General features: G+C 44.2%; 1 protein-coding gene across 1 annotated transcript in view; it reads right to left on the bottom strand.

The window, feature by feature from the left end:
- HGFAC (HGF activator) overlaps positions 1 to 16,804 on the bottom strand; it is a 109,545-nt gene that overhangs the window by 24,929 nt on the left and 67,812 nt on the right. The window contains exons 9-10 of the mRNA XM_077280059.1: positions 12,795 to 12,880; positions 6,463 to 6,706 (exon numbers count right to left, since the gene is read on the bottom strand). Of these exons, the coding sequence (XP_077136174.1) occupies positions 6,463 to 6,706; positions 12,795 to 12,880 (330 nt within the window). The remainder of the gene's footprint in view (positions 1 to 6,462; positions 6,707 to 12,794; positions 12,881 to 16,804) is intronic.

The raw sequence follows: 16,804 nt of genomic DNA, 5'->3' as shown, positions 1-16,804 counted from the left end.
TGCAGGAAAAAAATAAAACGCTTGTGAACATTCCCTTATAGAATATTGGAGATGTTTAAGTGTGCATCTTGTCTATGGCCTTTATTCTTTTTCTTAGCCTCATGCTGTTGGGTCTTGATGCACCTTTGGCCTTATTATAGTTTTTCAGTAGTAGCGCCCTCCATATTTTTTGTTAATCATGGTTTGGGCCTGCTTTTCTTCAGCAGGGACAGGGAAGATGGTTAATATTGATGGGAAGATGATTGGAGCCAAATACAGGACCATTCTTGAAGAAAACCTGTTGGAGTCTGCAAAAGACGCGAGACTGGGACGGAGATTTGTCTTCCAACAAGACAATGATCCCAAACATAAAGCAAAATCTACAATGGAATGGTTCACAAATAATCATATCCAGGTGTTAGAATGGCCAAGTCACAGTCCAGACCTCAATCCAAGCAAGAATCTGTGGAAAGAGCTGAAAACTGCTGTTCACAAACGATCTCCATCAAACCTCACTGAGCTCGAGCTGTTTGCCAAGGAAGAATGGGCAAGAATGTCAGTCTCTCGATGTACTAAAACTGATAGAGACATACCCCAAGCGACTTGCAGCTGTAATCGCAGCAAAAGGTGGCGCAACAAAGTGTTAAGTTAACCCCTTCATGACCCAGCCTATTTTGGCCTTAATGACCTTGCCGTTTTTTGCAATTCTGACCAGTGTCCCTTTATGAGGTAATAACTCAGGAACGCTTCAACGGATCCTAGCGATTCTGAGATTGTTTTTTCGTGACATATTGGGCTTCATGTTAGTGGTAAATTTAGGTCGATAATTTCTGAGTTTATTTGTGAAAAAAACGGAAATTTGGCGAAAATTTTGAAAATTTCGCAATTTTCACATTTTGAATTTTTATTCTGTTAAACCAGAGAGTTATGTGACACAAAATAGTTAATAAATAACATTTCCCACATGTCTACTTTACATCAGCACAATTTTGGAAACAAATTTTTTTTTTGCTAGGAAGTTATAAGGGTTAAAATTTGACCAGTGATTTCTCATTTTTACAACAAAATTTACAAAACCATTTTTTTTAGGGACCACCTCACATTTGAAGTCAGTTTGAGGGTTCTATATGGCTGAAAATACCCCAAAGTGACACCATTCTAAAAACTGCACCCCTCAAGGTGCTCAAAACCACATTCAAGAAGTTTATTAACCCTTCAGGTGTTTCACAGCAGCAGAAGCAACATGGAAGGAAAAAATGAACATTTAACTTTTTAGTCACAAAAATGATCTTTTTTTATTTTCCCAAGGGTAAAAGGAAAAACTGGACCACGAACGATGTTGTCCAATTTGTCCTGAGTACGCTGATACCTCATATGTGGGGGTAAACCACTGTTTGGGCATACGGCAGGGCTTGGAAGGAAAGGAGCGCCATTTGACTTTTTGAATGAAAAATTGGCTCCAATCTTTAGCGGACACCATGTCGCGTTTGGAGAGCCCCCGTGTGCCTAAACATTGGAGCTCCCCCACAAGTGACCCCATTTTGGAAACTAGACCCCCCAAGGAACTTATCTAGAAGCATAGTGAGCACTTTAAACCCCCAGGTGCTTCACAAATTGATCCGTAAAAATTAAACAGTACTTTTTTTTCACAAAAAAATTATTTTAGCCTCAATTTTTTCATTTTCACATGGGCAACAGGATAAAATGGATCCTAAAATTTGTTGGACAATTTCTCCTGAGTACACTGATACCTCACATGTGGGGGTAAACCACTGTTTGGGCACATGGTAAGGCTCGGAAGGGAAGGAGCGCCATTTGACTTTTTGAATGAAAAATGATCTCCATCGCTAGCAGAGACCATGTCACGTTTGGAGAGCCCCCGTGTGCCTAAACATTGGAGCGCTCCCACAAGTGACCCCATTTTGGAAAGTAGACCCCCCAAGGAACTTATCTAGAAGCATAGTGAGCACTTTAAACTCTCAGGTGCTTCACAAATTGATCCGTAAAAATTAAAAAGTACTTTTTTTTCACACAAAATTTCTTTTAGCCTCAATTTTTTCATTTTCACATGGGCAACAGGATAAAATGGATCCTAAAATTTGTTGGGCAATTTCTGCTGAGTATGTTGATACCTCATATGTGGGGGTAAACCACTGTTTGGGTGCACGGCAAGGCTCGGAAGGGGAGGCGTGCCATTTGACTTTTTGAATGGAAAATTAGCTCCAATCGTTAGCGAACACCATGTCGCGTTTGGAGAGCCCCTGTGTGCCTAAACATTGGAGCTCCCCTACACGTGACCCCATTTTGGAAACTAGACCCCCCAAGGAACTTATCTAGATGCATAGTGAGCACTTATAACCCCCAGGTGCTTCACAGAAGTTTATAACGCAGAGCCGTGAAAATAAAAAAATAATTTTTCTTTCCTCAAAAATGAGTTTTAGCCCAGGATTTTTTAATTTTCCAAGGGTAATAGGAGAAATTGGACCCCAAATGTTGTTGTCCAGTTTGTCCTGAGTACGATGATACCCCATATGTGGGGGTAAACCACTGTTTGGGCACACGGCAGGGCTCGGAAGGGAAGGCACGCCATTTGGCTTTTTGAATGGAAAATTAGCTCCAATCATTAGCGGACACCATGTCACGTTTGGAGAGCCCCTGTGTGCCTAAACATTGGAGCTCCCTAACAAGTGACCCCATTTTGGAAACTAGACCTCCCAAGGAACTAATCTAGATGTGTGGTGAGCACTTTGAACCCCCAAGTGCTTCGCAGAAGTTTATAACGCAGAGCCGTGAAAATAATAAATGTGTTTCCTTTCCTCAAAAATATTTTTTTAGCCCAGAATTTTTTTATTTTTGCAAGGGTAACAGGAGAAATTGGACCCCAAAAGTTGTTGTCCAGTTTCTCCTGAGTACGGTGATACCCCATATGTGGGGGTAAACCACTGTTTGGGCACATGCCGGGGCTCGGAAGGGAAGTAGTGACGTTTTGGAATGCAGACTTTGATGGAATGCTCTGCGGGCGTCACGTTGCATTTGCAGAGCCCCTGATGTGCCTAAACAGTAGGAACTCCCCACAAGTGACTCCATTTTGGAAACTAGACCCCGCAAGGAACTTATCTAGATGTGTGGTGAGCACTTTGAACCCCCAAGTGCTTCACAGAAGTTTATAACGCAGAGCCGTGAAAATAATAAATGTGTTTCCTTTCCTCAAAAATATTTTTTTAGCCCAGAATTTTTTATTTTTGCAAGGGTAACAGGAGAAATTGGACCTCAAAAGTTGTTGTCCAGTTTCTCCTGAGTACGCTGATACCCCATATGTGGGGGTAAACCACTGTTTGGGCACATGCCGGGGCTCGGAAGGGAAGTAGTGACGTTTTGGAATGCAGACTTTGATGGAATGCTCTGCGGGCGTCACGTTGCATTTGCAGAGCCCCTGATGTGCCTAAACAGTAGGAACTCCCCACAAGTGACTCCATTTTGGAAACTAGACCCCGCAAGGAACTTATCTAGATGTGTGGTGAGCACTTTGAACCCCCAAGTGCTTCACAGAAGTTTACAACACAGAGCCGTGAAAATAAAAAATCATTTTTCTTTCCTCAAAAAAGATGTTTTAGCAAGCAATTTTTTATTTTCACAAGGGTAACAGGAGAAATTGGGCCCCAATGTTTGTTGCCCAGTTTGTTGTGAGTACAGTGATACCCCATATGTGGGGGTAAACCACTGTTTGGGCGCACGTCAGGGCTCGGAAGGGAAGTAGTGACATTTGAAATGCAGACTTTGATGGAATGGTCTGCGGGCGTCACGTTGCATTTGCAGAGCCCCTGATGTGCCTAAACAGTAGAAACACCCCACAAGTGACCCCATTTTGGAAACTAGACCCCTCAAGGAACTTATCTAGATGTGTGATGAGCACATTCAACCCCCAAGTGCTTCACAGAAGTTTACAACGCAGAGCCGTGAAAATAAAAAATCATTTTTCTTTCCTCAAAAAAGATGTTTTAGCAAGCAATTTTTTATTTTCACAAGAGTAACAGGAGAAATTGGGCCCCAATGTTTGTTGCCCAGTTTGTTGTGAGTACAGTGATACCCCATATGTGGGGGTAAACCACTGTTTGGGCGCACGTCAGGGCTCGGAAGGGAAGTAGTGACATTTGAAATGCAGACTTTGATGGAATGGTCTGCGGGCGTCACGTTGCATTTGCAGAGCCCCTGATGTGCCTAAACAGTAGAAACACCCCACAAGTGACCCCATTTTGGAAACTAGACCCCCCAAGGAACTTATCTAGATGTGTGATGAGCATGTTCAACCTCCAAGTGCTTCACAGAAGTTTACAACGCAGAGCCGTGAAAATAAAAAATAATTCTTCTTTCCTCAAAAATTATGTCTTAGCAAGTAATTTTTTATTTTTGCAAGGGTAACAGGAGAAATTGGACCCCAACAGTTGTTGCCTAGTTTGTCCTGAGTACGCTGGTACCCCAAATGTGGGGGTAAACCACTGTTTGGGCACACGTCGGGGCTTGGAAGGGAGGGAGCACCATTTGACTTTTTGAATGCAAGATTGGCTGGAATCAATGGTGGCGCCATGTTGCGTTTGGAGACCCCTGATGTGCCCTAACAGTGGAAACCCCTCATTTCTAACTTCAACACTAACCCCAACACACCCCTAATCCTAATCCCAACTGTAGCCATAACCCTAATCCCAACCCTAACCCCAACACACCCCTAACCACAACCCTAACCCCAACACACCCGTAACCCTAATTCCAACCCTAGCCCTAATTCCAACCCTAACCCTAAGGGTATGTGCCCACGTAGCGGATTCGTGTGAGATTTTTCCGTACGACTTTTGAAAAATCTGCAGGTAAAAGGCACTGCGTTTTACCTGCGGATTTACAGCAGATTTCCAGTGTTTTTTTGTGCGGATTTCACCTGCGGATTCCTATTGAGGAACAGGTGTAAAACGCTGCGGAATCCGCACAAAGAATTGACATGCTGTGGAAAATACAACGCAGCGTTTCTGCACGGAATTTTCCGCACCATGGGCACAGCGGATTTGGTTTTCCATAGGTGTACACGGTACTGTAAACCTGATGGAAAACTGCTACGAATTCGCAGCGGCCAATCCGCTGCGGATCCGCGGCCGATCCGCTGCGGATCCGCGGCCGATCCGCTGCGGATCCGCGGCCGATCCGCTGCGGATCCGCGGCCGATCCGCTGCGGATCCGCGGCCGATCCGCTGCGGATCCGCTGCGGATCCGCGGCCGATCCGCTGCGGATCCGCTGCCAAATCCGCACATGCCATAACCCTAACCCTACCCGTAACCCTAACCCTAGTTCTAACCCTAACCCTAGTTCTAACCCTAACCACAGTGGGAAAAAAAAATATATATATTTTCTTTATTTTATTATTGTCCCTATCTATGGGGGTGATAAAGGGGGGGGGTTATTTATTATTTTTTTTATTTTGATCGCTGTGGTAGAACCTACCACAGCGATCAAAATGTACCTGTAAGGAATCTGCCGGCCGGCGGGCGTACTGAGCATGCGCCCGCCATTTTGGAAGATGGCGGCGCCCAGCGAGGAGACGGCCGGACACCGGGAGGATCGGTAAGTATGAAGGGGTGGTGGGGGGGTGGATCTGAGCACAGGGGGGGTGATCGGAGGACGGGGGGAGCGGACAGCAGGACGGGGGAGCGGGCAGGAGCACGGGGCAGCGGAGCACAGGACGGAGGGGACCGGACCCCATAACGGAGCGGTGGGGGGGCGATCGGTGGGGTGGGGGGTGGTCACTTCAGGTTTTCCAGCCATGGCCGATGATATTGCAGCATCGGCCATGGCTGGATTGTAATATTTCACCTGTTTTTTAGGTGAAATATTACAAATCGCTCTGATTGGCAGTTTCACTTTCAACAGCCAATCAGAGCGATCGTAGCCACGGGGGGGTGAAGCCACCCCCCCTGGGCTGAAGTACCACTCCCCCTCTCCCTGCAGATCGGGTAAAATAGGAGTTAACCCCTTCACCCGATCTGCAGGGACGCGATCATTCCATGACGCCACATAGGCGTCATGGGTCGGATTGGCACGGGTTTTCATGACGCCTATGTGGCGTCATGGGTCGGGAAGGGGTTAAAGGAGCCGAATAATATTGCACGCCCCACTTTTCAGTTTTTTAATTTCCACAAAAATTTAAAATGACCAATAAATTTTGTTCAACTTCACAATTGTGTTCCACTTGTTGTTAATTCTTCACCAAAAATTTACATTTGGTATCTTTATGTTTGAAGCATAATATGGGGGAAAAGGTTGAAAAGTTCCAGGGAGCCGAATACTTTTGCAAGGCACTGTAGGTAGAAGGCTTGGACAGATAACTAAATCTTTGCCCCCAGATGAATTATATGTATTATCCCTGTAGGCTTTTGAACTATAGATGGAGTTACATTTTGGTTTACTAGACTGTAAGAAGACAAAACATCACAATGTACCTGTCAGCGAAACAGTGGGCAGCCGAGACGACCCAGCAGGGCAATATGAGGCTGCCAGCACAGAATACATTGCCAATGTAAATTGCTGCCAACCACGGGTGAGAACCTGGAAGAGCTGACGTGCCACCAAGTATTCGTCCTCTTGCCATAACACGTTTCTCGTGTTTTATCCCACATTTAGGCTTTGTGACAGTTAATAAGGTAGTATCCTCATCTTCCATTACTATTCTCCTGGCTTTGTCAGCTATAAAATACAACACATGAAAGCTTTATTTATTTTTTAAGTAAATGTTTAAACACTCTTTCACTAATGGTTCTAAAGTTATTTTTTTGAGTTCCAAATTTTTAAATATTGAATGCAGTAGTCCAAATACCAATTAGTATAAGCATTGAATCAAATAATCCCAGACTTCAGCCACCTCTAGGGGGAGCTCACCGCATACAGCATTATTTTTATTACAGTTAATGGGATCTGTATGCTGGGAATGATGGGATTCAGAAAATGGAGCCTAATCCCAGCTTATATATGAACAGAAAACAATAGTAGGCCCAGTTGAGATGTATAGGCTCTGAGATGCATGCTGAAAGTAATCAGCAACCTGTGTGTGTATATCTGTCTATACACAATATATGATTATTTCTACAAATTCACCCTTAGTGTATTTTCCAAGATGGGGTTAAATAGCAATCATGTGTCTAATTGTGGTCAATTGGAGGATCATCTGTGACTGCACATAGCTATACGTATTATATTTCGATTTTGGTCCCAACTTCTTGACCCTTCAAGTCTACATGAAGAGTCAACATAAAACATCACCAATGCCAGCACCTACTTTAGCTGGATGTGCGTCCGAGGACACACTTTCAGCTGAAGTGTACAGCGGTGCAGGGACCCTGCGCTGCAAGACATGCCGCCGGCCAATCAGAGGCCAGCAGCTGACATCGGCATGCTAGTCGAGAGCAGCACATGGCAGTGACGCCGGGCACGGCCCCTGCTGTCACACTGAAGTCAGCTGCCAACTACAGAAGAGGAGGCTGTGTGTTGTGGGAGCAGAGGAAGGTAAGAAGAATCATTCTTCTTTTATAGCTTGGAAAATAGAATGGACATTATTTCACGATGTGGCCCGGGATGGGGGTCAATATACAATGAAGTGACATTTGTTATGACCCCAATGGCAGAGGGTCTCAGAAGTTATTACCAAGTCTGCAAACACAAAAACCAGCTCATAGGGCAGTGGTAACTAGGCTGACCGTATACCTGATCCTAGCACCACAAATAGCAGCAGCCGGGGAACGTACCTTCGTTGGTTCTAGACGTCTCGCGCCAGCCGGAGAACTAACTAACCCTAGAAGGGAAAAGATAGACCTTTCTTGCCTCCAGAGAAAAGACCCCAAAAGTTGGATACAAGCCCCCAACAAATAATAACGGTGAGGTAAGAAGAAAAGACAAACGTAAGAATGAACTAGGTTTTTAGCAAAGAGAGGCCCACTGACTAATAGCAGAATATAGGAAGATGACTTATACGGTCAGCAAAAACCCTATCAAAATTTCCATGCTGAATATTCAAGAACCCCCGAACCGACAAGATTACTCCCTCTTTAAGAATACCAGCTGGCTCTGAGACTCCAGGAGAGTCAGGCACAAAGCTCCTTGAAAGAGCATCAGCCTTCACATTCTTTGAACCTGGTAAATACGAGACCACAAAGTCAAAACGGGAGAAAAACAATGACCAACGGGCCTGTCTAGGATTCAGGCGTTTAGCAGAATCGAGATACATCAGATTTTTGTGATCAGTCAAGACCACCACACGATGCTTAGCACCCTCGAGCCAATGATGCCACTCCTCAAATGCCCACTTCATGGCCAACAACTCCCGATTGCCAACATCATAATTCCGCTCAGCAGGCGAAAACTTCCTTGAAAAAAAAGCACATGGTCTCATTACAGAGCAACCAGGGCCTCTCTGCGACAAAACGGCCCCTGCCCCGAACTCAGAAGCATCCACTTCAACCTGAAAGGGAAGTGAGACATCAGGCTGGCACAAAACAGGCGCCGAAGTAAACCGGCGCTTCAGCTCTTGGAAAGCTTCCACGGCTGCAGGAGCCCAGTTAGCAACATCAGAACCTTTCTTGGTCATATCCGTCAAAGGTTTAACAACGCTAGAAAAGTTAGCGATAAAACGACGGTAGAAGTTAGCAAAACCCAAGAACTTCTGAAGACTCTTAACTGACGTGGGTTGAGTCCAATCATGAATAGCTCGGACCTTGACTGGGTCCATCTCCACCGCAGAAGGGGAAAAAATAAAACCCCAAAAGGGAACCTTCTGTACTCCAAAGAGACACTTTGAGCCCTTAACAAACAAAGCATTCTCACGCAAAACCTGAAACACCATCCTGACCTGCTTTACATGGGAGTCCCAATCATCAGAAAAAACCAGAATATCATCCAGATAAACAATCATAAATTTATCCAGATACTTCCGGAAGACATCATGCATAAAGGACTGAAACACTGAAGGAGCATTAGAGAGCCCAAAAGGCATCACCAAGTACTCAAAATGACCTTCGGGCGTATTAAATGCAGTTTTCCATTCATCTCCTTGCTTAATGCGCACAAGGTTGTACGCACCACGAAGATCTATCTTGGTGAACCACTTGGCACCCTTAATCCGGGCAAACAAGTCCGACAACAGAGGCAAAGGATACTGAAATTTAACAGTGATATTATTCAGAAGCCGATAGTCTATACAAGGTCTCAAAGATCCATCCTTCTTGGCCACAAAAATGAATCCAGCACCAAGAGGGGAAGAGGATGGACGGATATGCCCCTTCTCCAGAGACTCCTTGATATACGAACGCATTGCGGTATGCTCAGGTACAGACAGATTAAATAATCTTCCCTTAGGAAATTTACTACCTGGAATCAAATCTATAGCGCAGTCACAGTCCCTATGAGGAGGAAAAGCACTGGACCTGGACTCACTGAATACATCCTGATAATCAGACAAATACTCAGGAACTTCCAAAGGAGTAGAGGAAGCAATAGACACCGGCGGGGAATCACCATGAATTCCCTGACAGCCCCAACTTGACACAGACATTGCCTTCCAATCCAAAACTGGATTATGGGTCTGTAACCATGGCAGACCCAAAACGACCAAATCATGCATTTTATGCAGAACAAGAAAACGAATCACCTCCCGATCTTCAGGAGTCATGCACATGGTTACCTGTGTCCAAAACTGCGGCTTATTTTCCGCCAATGGCGTAGCATCAATACCTCTAAGAGGAATAGGATTTACCAACGGCTCAAGAACAAAACCACAGCGCTTGGCAAATGACAGATCCATAAGACTCAGGGCAGCACCTGAATCCACAAACGCCATAACAGGGTAGGAAGACAATGAGCAAATTAAAGTCACAGACAAAATAAATTTAGGTTGCAAATTACCAATGGCGACAGGACTAACAACCCTTGTTAGGCGTTTAGAGCATGCTGATATAACATGTGTAGAATCACCACAGTAAAAACACAACCCATTCTGACGTCTATGATTTTTCCGTTCATTTCTAGTCTGAATTCTACCACATTGCATTAAATCAGGTGTTTGTTCAGACAACACCACCAGAGGATTAGCGGCTTTGCGCTCCCGCAAACGCCGGTCAATTTGAATAGCCAGCGCCATGGAATCATTCAGACTTGTAGGAATGGAGAAACCCGCCATCACATTCTTAATGGCTTCAGAAAGGCCATTTCTGAAATTTGCGGCCAGAGCACACTCATTCCACTGAGTAAGCACGGACCATTTCCGAAATTTTTGGCAATACACTTCAGCTTCATCCTGGCCCTGAGAGATAGCCAGCAAGGCTTTTTCTGCCTGAATTTCAAGATTGGGTTCCTCGTAAAGCAACCCAAGCGCCAGAAAAAACGCATCAATATTTGCCAATGCCGGATCTCCTGGCGCTAACGAGAAGGCCCAATCCTGAGGGTCGCCCCGCAAGAAAGAGATAACAATTTTAACTTGCTGAGCTGAGTCTCCAGACGAACGGGGTCTCAGAGATAGAAACAATTTACAATTATTCCTGAAATTCCTAAACTTAAATCGGTCTCCAGAGAACAGTTCAGGAATAGGTATTTTAGGTTCAGACATAGGACTACTGGTAACAAAATCTTGAATGCCCTGCACACGAGCAGCAAGCTGATCCACACTAGTAATCAAAGTCTGGACATTCATGTCTGCAGCAAGCTCAAGCCACTCAGAGGTAAAGGGGAGGAAGAAAGAGAAAAAAAAAAAAAAAACTCAGAATTTCCTTTCTTATTATCCCACTTCTGCAATGCATTAAACATTCACCGTCGGCCTGGCATACTGTTATGACCCCAATGGCAGAGGGTCTCAGAAGTTATTACCAAGTCTGCAAACACAAAAACCAGCTCATAGGGCAGTGGTAACTAGGCTGACCGTATACCTGATCCTAGCACCACAAATAGCAGCAGCCGGGGAACGTACCTACGTTGGTTCTAGATGTCTCGCGCCAGCCGGAGAACTAACTAACCCTAGAAGGGAAAAGATAGACCTTTCTTGCCTCCAGAGAAAAGACCCCAAAAGTTGGATACAAGCCCCCAACAAATAATAACGGTGAGGTAAGAAGAAAAGACAAACGTAAGAATGAACTAGGTTTTTAGCAAAGAGAGGCCCACTGACTAATAGCAGAATATAGGAAGATGACTTATACGGTCAGCAAAAACCCTATCAAAATTTCCACGCTGAATATTCAAGAACCCCCGAACCGTCTAATGGCCCGGGGGGAGAATATCAGCCCCCTAGAGCTTCCAGCAAAATCAGGAATCACATTTAGTACAAGCTGGACAAAAATAAGAGCAATGCAAATAACCAAAAAATAAGGAAGCAGGACTTAGCTTATTTTGCAAGAACCAGGACCAGCAGACAGGAGCAAACAGAAAGGAACTGATTACAACGATGCCAGGCACCAGACTGAAAATCCAGGAAGCTTAAATAGCAACACCCCTGGACTAACGAGCCAGGTGGGTACAAAGCTGAGGAAAGAAACTCAAAGTGTCATGTCGCTAGTGACCACAAGAGGGAGCCAAAAAATCCAATTCACAACAGACATTGTATCAGGATGGGGTCCAGGATGGGCCATTATAATGGGGTTATTATACCAGCAAGGAGCCCAGGATGGGGGTCACTAATCAAGGAATGGACCCAGAACATGAGATCATTATATCAGAATGAAGTCCAGGATGGGGGTCATTATACCAGGAAGGGGCCAAGGATAGGGATCATTATACAAGAAAAGAGCCCAGGATGGGGGTCATTATACAAGGAAGGGGTCGAGGATGGGGGTCATTGTAAAAGAAAGAGGTCCAGGATGGGGGTTATTATACAAGGAAGGGGTCAAGGATAGGGATCATTATACAAGAAAGGAGCCCAGGATGGGGGCCATTATACAAGGAAGGAGCCAAGGATAGGGGTCATTATACAAGAAAGGAGCCCAGGATGGGGGTCATTATACAAGGAAGGGGTCGAGGATGGGGTCATTGTAAAGAAAGAGGTCCAGGATGGGGGTTATTATACAATGAAGTCATTACACCAGACTGAGGTCCAGGATGGGGGTTATTTCACTAGGACAGGGGCCAGGATGGGTGACATACCAGTAAGAGGCCCAGGATGAGGGACATTATTACAGTAAGGGGCCCAGGACAGGAGACATTATACCAGGAGAGGAGACATTATTACCGGAAGGAGTTCGGGATTGGGGACATTATTCCAGAAAGGAGCACATGTTGGGGGACATTATAACAGGAAGAGGACATTATAACAGGAAGAGGCCTAGGATGAGAAGCATTGTTACAGGATGGAGGCCAGGACAGGGGACATTATTACAGAAAGATCGGGACTGGGAATATTATTACAGAAAGGGGACAGGATGGGGGACATTATTACAGAAAGGGTCAAAGAGAGGAACATTTTTACGGGAAGGGGACAAGATAGAGGACATTAATACAGGAAGGTGCGATATTGAGTACACTTTTACACATATGTCTTTATAGGATCTAGAACTGTACAAAGTCCCTTACATCTGACCAATATGAAGATGGGAACCCAGGTCTAAATTTTGCCCTAGGGCCCATAGGACTCTAGTTACGCCACTGTTGGCAGGCCCTGGTGGCCACTTGCCAGCTTTAGTTCTGTGCCATGCGTGGGCTGAAAGGGAGGTTTGGGGAAACATTGTGGCGCATGTGGGTTGTATTATTACAAAAGCATGAGCTTAAAAAGGCAAATTCAAGAATCTGCATACTGATTACTTACTGCATATAGATACTGAGCAATCCTCCCACGACACATGGTTCTGCTTCATAACATAACACCAAGGGGCTGCGTCGTTATCTGGGCTCCTAGAAAATAGTTATAAATATATATATAGTTAGCAAAATATACATTTTTCTGCCTGTGATGTGTTGTGCATAAGGCAGAAATTTCAACCTATGTGCATAAGTAAAGATAGAATTATATCTTCCCCGAGTCATTTTACTGCAGGATTTCTCACATTCACATTACCCTATACCTTATATTATTTCTGCTGTGCTACAAGTTTGTTTTTTCAAAGATTGCCCTGACTGTACTCTAATATTCAGCAACTTGAAAAATTCTGCAATCATGTCCTGGCTAAAACTCTTCTTGCATCCATCCCTTGACTGGCTCTCTTCTAGTATATATGCCCTGAGTGGTACTCTTCTGTGCCCATCACCTGACTTGTACTTTTCTTTTTCTCATCCCATGACTGGTACTCTACTTGTGTCCGTCCCCTGGCGGGTAGTTGTATCTATCCTCTGACTGGTGCTCTTCTTGATTCTTTACTTGTATCCATTTCCTGACTGATATTTATCTTGTATCCATCGTCTGATGGGTACTTGTATCTACATCTGATACTTTTCTTATATCCAATCACTGGTATGGTAATTTTCTTGTACTCATCTCCTGTACTCATCTACTTCTTGTAATTATCCACTGATGGGTACTTGTATCTACATGGGACTGTCACTTTTCTTATATCCGCTCCATGACAGGAATTTTTCTTGTGTCCTTCCCCTGACTAGTACTTGTATGTATCCAGTGATTGCCACTTTTCTTGATCCAATCATCTGACTTGTATTCTTCTTAAACCAATCACCTGACTAGTACTTTTCTTGTATTCATTCTATGACGGGTATCTAAATATGACAGTTACTTTTCTTGTATCCAATCCCTGAGCAGTAGGGTTCTTGTATCCATCCCTTGACTGGAACCGTAATTGTGCCTTTCCCTGACTGGTACTCTTTTTGTGTCCATCCCCTGACTGGCACTCTTCTTGTATCTATCTCCTGACTGGTACTCTTCTTGTATCTATCTCCTGACTGGTACTCTTCTTGTATCCATCTGACTGGCACTCTTCTTGTATCCATCTGACTGGCACTCTTCTTGTATCTATCTCCTGACTGGTATTCTTCTTGCATCCATCTCCTGACTGGTACTTTTCTTGTATCCATCTCCTGACTGATACTCTTCTTGTATCCATCTCCTAACTAGTACTCTTCTTGTATCTATCTCCTGACTGGTACTCTTGTATCTATCTCCTGACTGGTACTCTTCTTATATCCATCTCATGACTGGTACTCTTCTTGTATCTATCTCCTGACTGGTACTCTTCTTATATCCATCTCCTGGCTGGTACTCTTCTTGTATCCATCTCCTGACTGGTACTCTTCTTATATCCATCTTCTGACTGCTACTCTTCTTGGATCCATCTCCTGACTGGTACTCTTCTTATATCCATCTCATGACTGGTACTCTTCTTGTATCTATCTCCTGACTGGTACTCTTCTTATATCCATCTCCTGACTGGTACTCTTCTTGTATCCATCTCCTGACTGGTACTCTTCTTATATCCATCTCCTGACTGGTACTCTTCTTGTATCCATCTCCTGACTGGTACTCTTCTTGTATCCATCTCCTGACCGGTACTCTTCTTATATCCATCTTCTGACTGCTACTCTTCTTGTATCCATCTCCTGACTGGTACTCTTCTTGTATCCATCTCCTGACTGGTACTCTTCTTGTAGCCATCTTCTGACTGGTACTCTTCTTGTAGCCATCTTCTGACTGGTACTCTTCTTGTAGCCATCTTCTGACTGGTACTCTTCTTGTAGCCATCTTCTGACTGGTACACTTCTTGTATCTATCTCCTGACTGGTACTCTTCTTATATCCATCTCATGACTGGTACTCTTCTTATATCCATCTCCTGACTGGTACTCTTCTTATATCCATCTCCTGACTGGTACTCTTCTTATATCCATCTCCTGACTGGTACTCTTCTTATATCCATCTCCTGACTGGTACTCTTCTTGTAGCCATCTTCTGACTGGTACTCTTCTTGTATCTATCTCCTGACTGGTACTCTTCTTATATCCATCTCATGACTGGTACTCTTCTTATATCCATCTCCTGACTGGTACTCTTCTTATATCCATCTCCTGACTGGTACTCTTCTTATATCCATCTCCTGACTGGTACTCTTCTTATATCCATCTCCTGACTGGTACTCTTCTTGTAGCCATCTTCTGACTGGTACTCTTCTTGTAGCCATCTTCTGACTGGTACTCTTCTTGTAGCCATCTTCTGACTGGTACTCTTCTTGTATCTATCTCCTGACTGGTACTCTTCTTATATCCATCTCATGACTGGTACTCTTCTTATATCCATCTCCTGACTGGTACTCTTCTTATATCCATCTCCTGACTGGTACTCTTCTTATATCCATCTCCTGACTGGTACTCTTCTTATATCCATCTCCTGACTGGTACTCTTCTTGTAGCCATCTTCTGACTGGTACTCTTCTTGTATCTATCTCCTGACTGGTACTCTTCTTATATCCATCTCATGACTGGTACTCTTCTTATATCCATCTCCTGACTGGTACTCTTCTTATATCCATCTCCTGACTGGTACTCTTCTTATATCCATCTCCTGACTGGTACTCTTCTTATATCCATCTCCTGACTGGTACTCTTCTTGTAGCCATCTTCTGACTGGTACTCTTCTTGTATCTATCTCCTAACTGGTACTCTTCTTATATCCATCTCATGACTGGTACTCTTCTTATATCCATCTCCTGACTGGTACTCTTCTTATATCCATCTCCTGACTGGTACTCTTCTTATATCCATCTCCTGACTGGTACTCTTCTTGTAGCCATCTTCTGACTGGTACTCTTCTTGGATCCATCTCCTGACTGGTACTCTTCTTATATCCATCTCCTGACTGATACTCTTCTTGTATCCATCTCCTAACTAGTACTCTTCTTGTATCCAACTGACTGGTACTCTTGTATCTATCTCCTGACTGGTACTCTTCTTATATCCATCTCATGACTGGTACTCTTCTTGTATCTATCTCCTGACTGGTACTCTTCTTATATCCATCTCCTGGCTGGTACTCTTCTTGTATCCATCTCCTGACTGGTACTCTTCTTATATCCATCTTCTGACTGCTACTCTTCTTGGATCCATCTCCTGACTGGTACTCTTCTTATATCCATCTCATGACTGGTACTCTTCTTGTATCTATCTCCTGACTGGTACTCTTCTTATATCCATCTCCTGACTGGTACTCTTCTTGTATCCATCTCCTGACTGGTACTCTTCTTATATCCATCTCCTGACTGGTACTCTTCTTGTATCCATCTCCTGACTGGTACTCTTCTTGTATCCATCTCCTGACTGGTACTCTTCTTATATCCATCTTCTGACTGCTACTCTTCTTGTATCCATCTCCTGACTGGTACTCTTCTTGTATCCATCTCCTGACTGGTACTCTTCTTGTAGCCATCTTCTGACTGGTACTCTTCTTGTAGCCATCTTCTGACTGGTACTCTTCTTGTAGCCATCTTCTGACTGGTACTCTTCTTGTAGCCATCTTCTGACTGGTACTCTTCTTGTATCTATCTCCTGACTGGTACTCTTCTTATATCCATCTCATGACTGGTACTCTTCTTATATCCATCTCCTGACTGGTACTCTTCTTATATCCATCTCCTGACTGGTACTCTTCTTATATCCATCTCCTGACTGGTACTCTTCTTATATCCATCTCCTGACTGGTACTCTTCTTGTAGCCATCTTCTGACTGGTACTCTTCTTGTATCTATCTCCTGACTGGTACTCTTCTTATATCCATCTCATGACTGGTACTCTTCTTATATCCATCTCCTGACTGGTACTCTTCTTATATCCATCTCCTGACTGGTACTCTTCTTATATCCATCTCCTGACTGGTACTCTT

This window comes from Ranitomeya variabilis, chromosome 1 (genome assembly GCF_051348905.1).
Source record: "Ranitomeya variabilis isolate aRanVar5 chromosome 1, aRanVar5.hap1, whole genome shotgun sequence".
Taxonomy (NCBI): Eukaryota; Metazoa; Chordata; class Amphibia; order Anura; family Dendrobatidae; genus Ranitomeya; species Ranitomeya variabilis.
The sequence above is the reverse complement of the archived record's forward strand: the minus strand, read 5'-3'. Positions and strand labels throughout refer to the sequence as shown.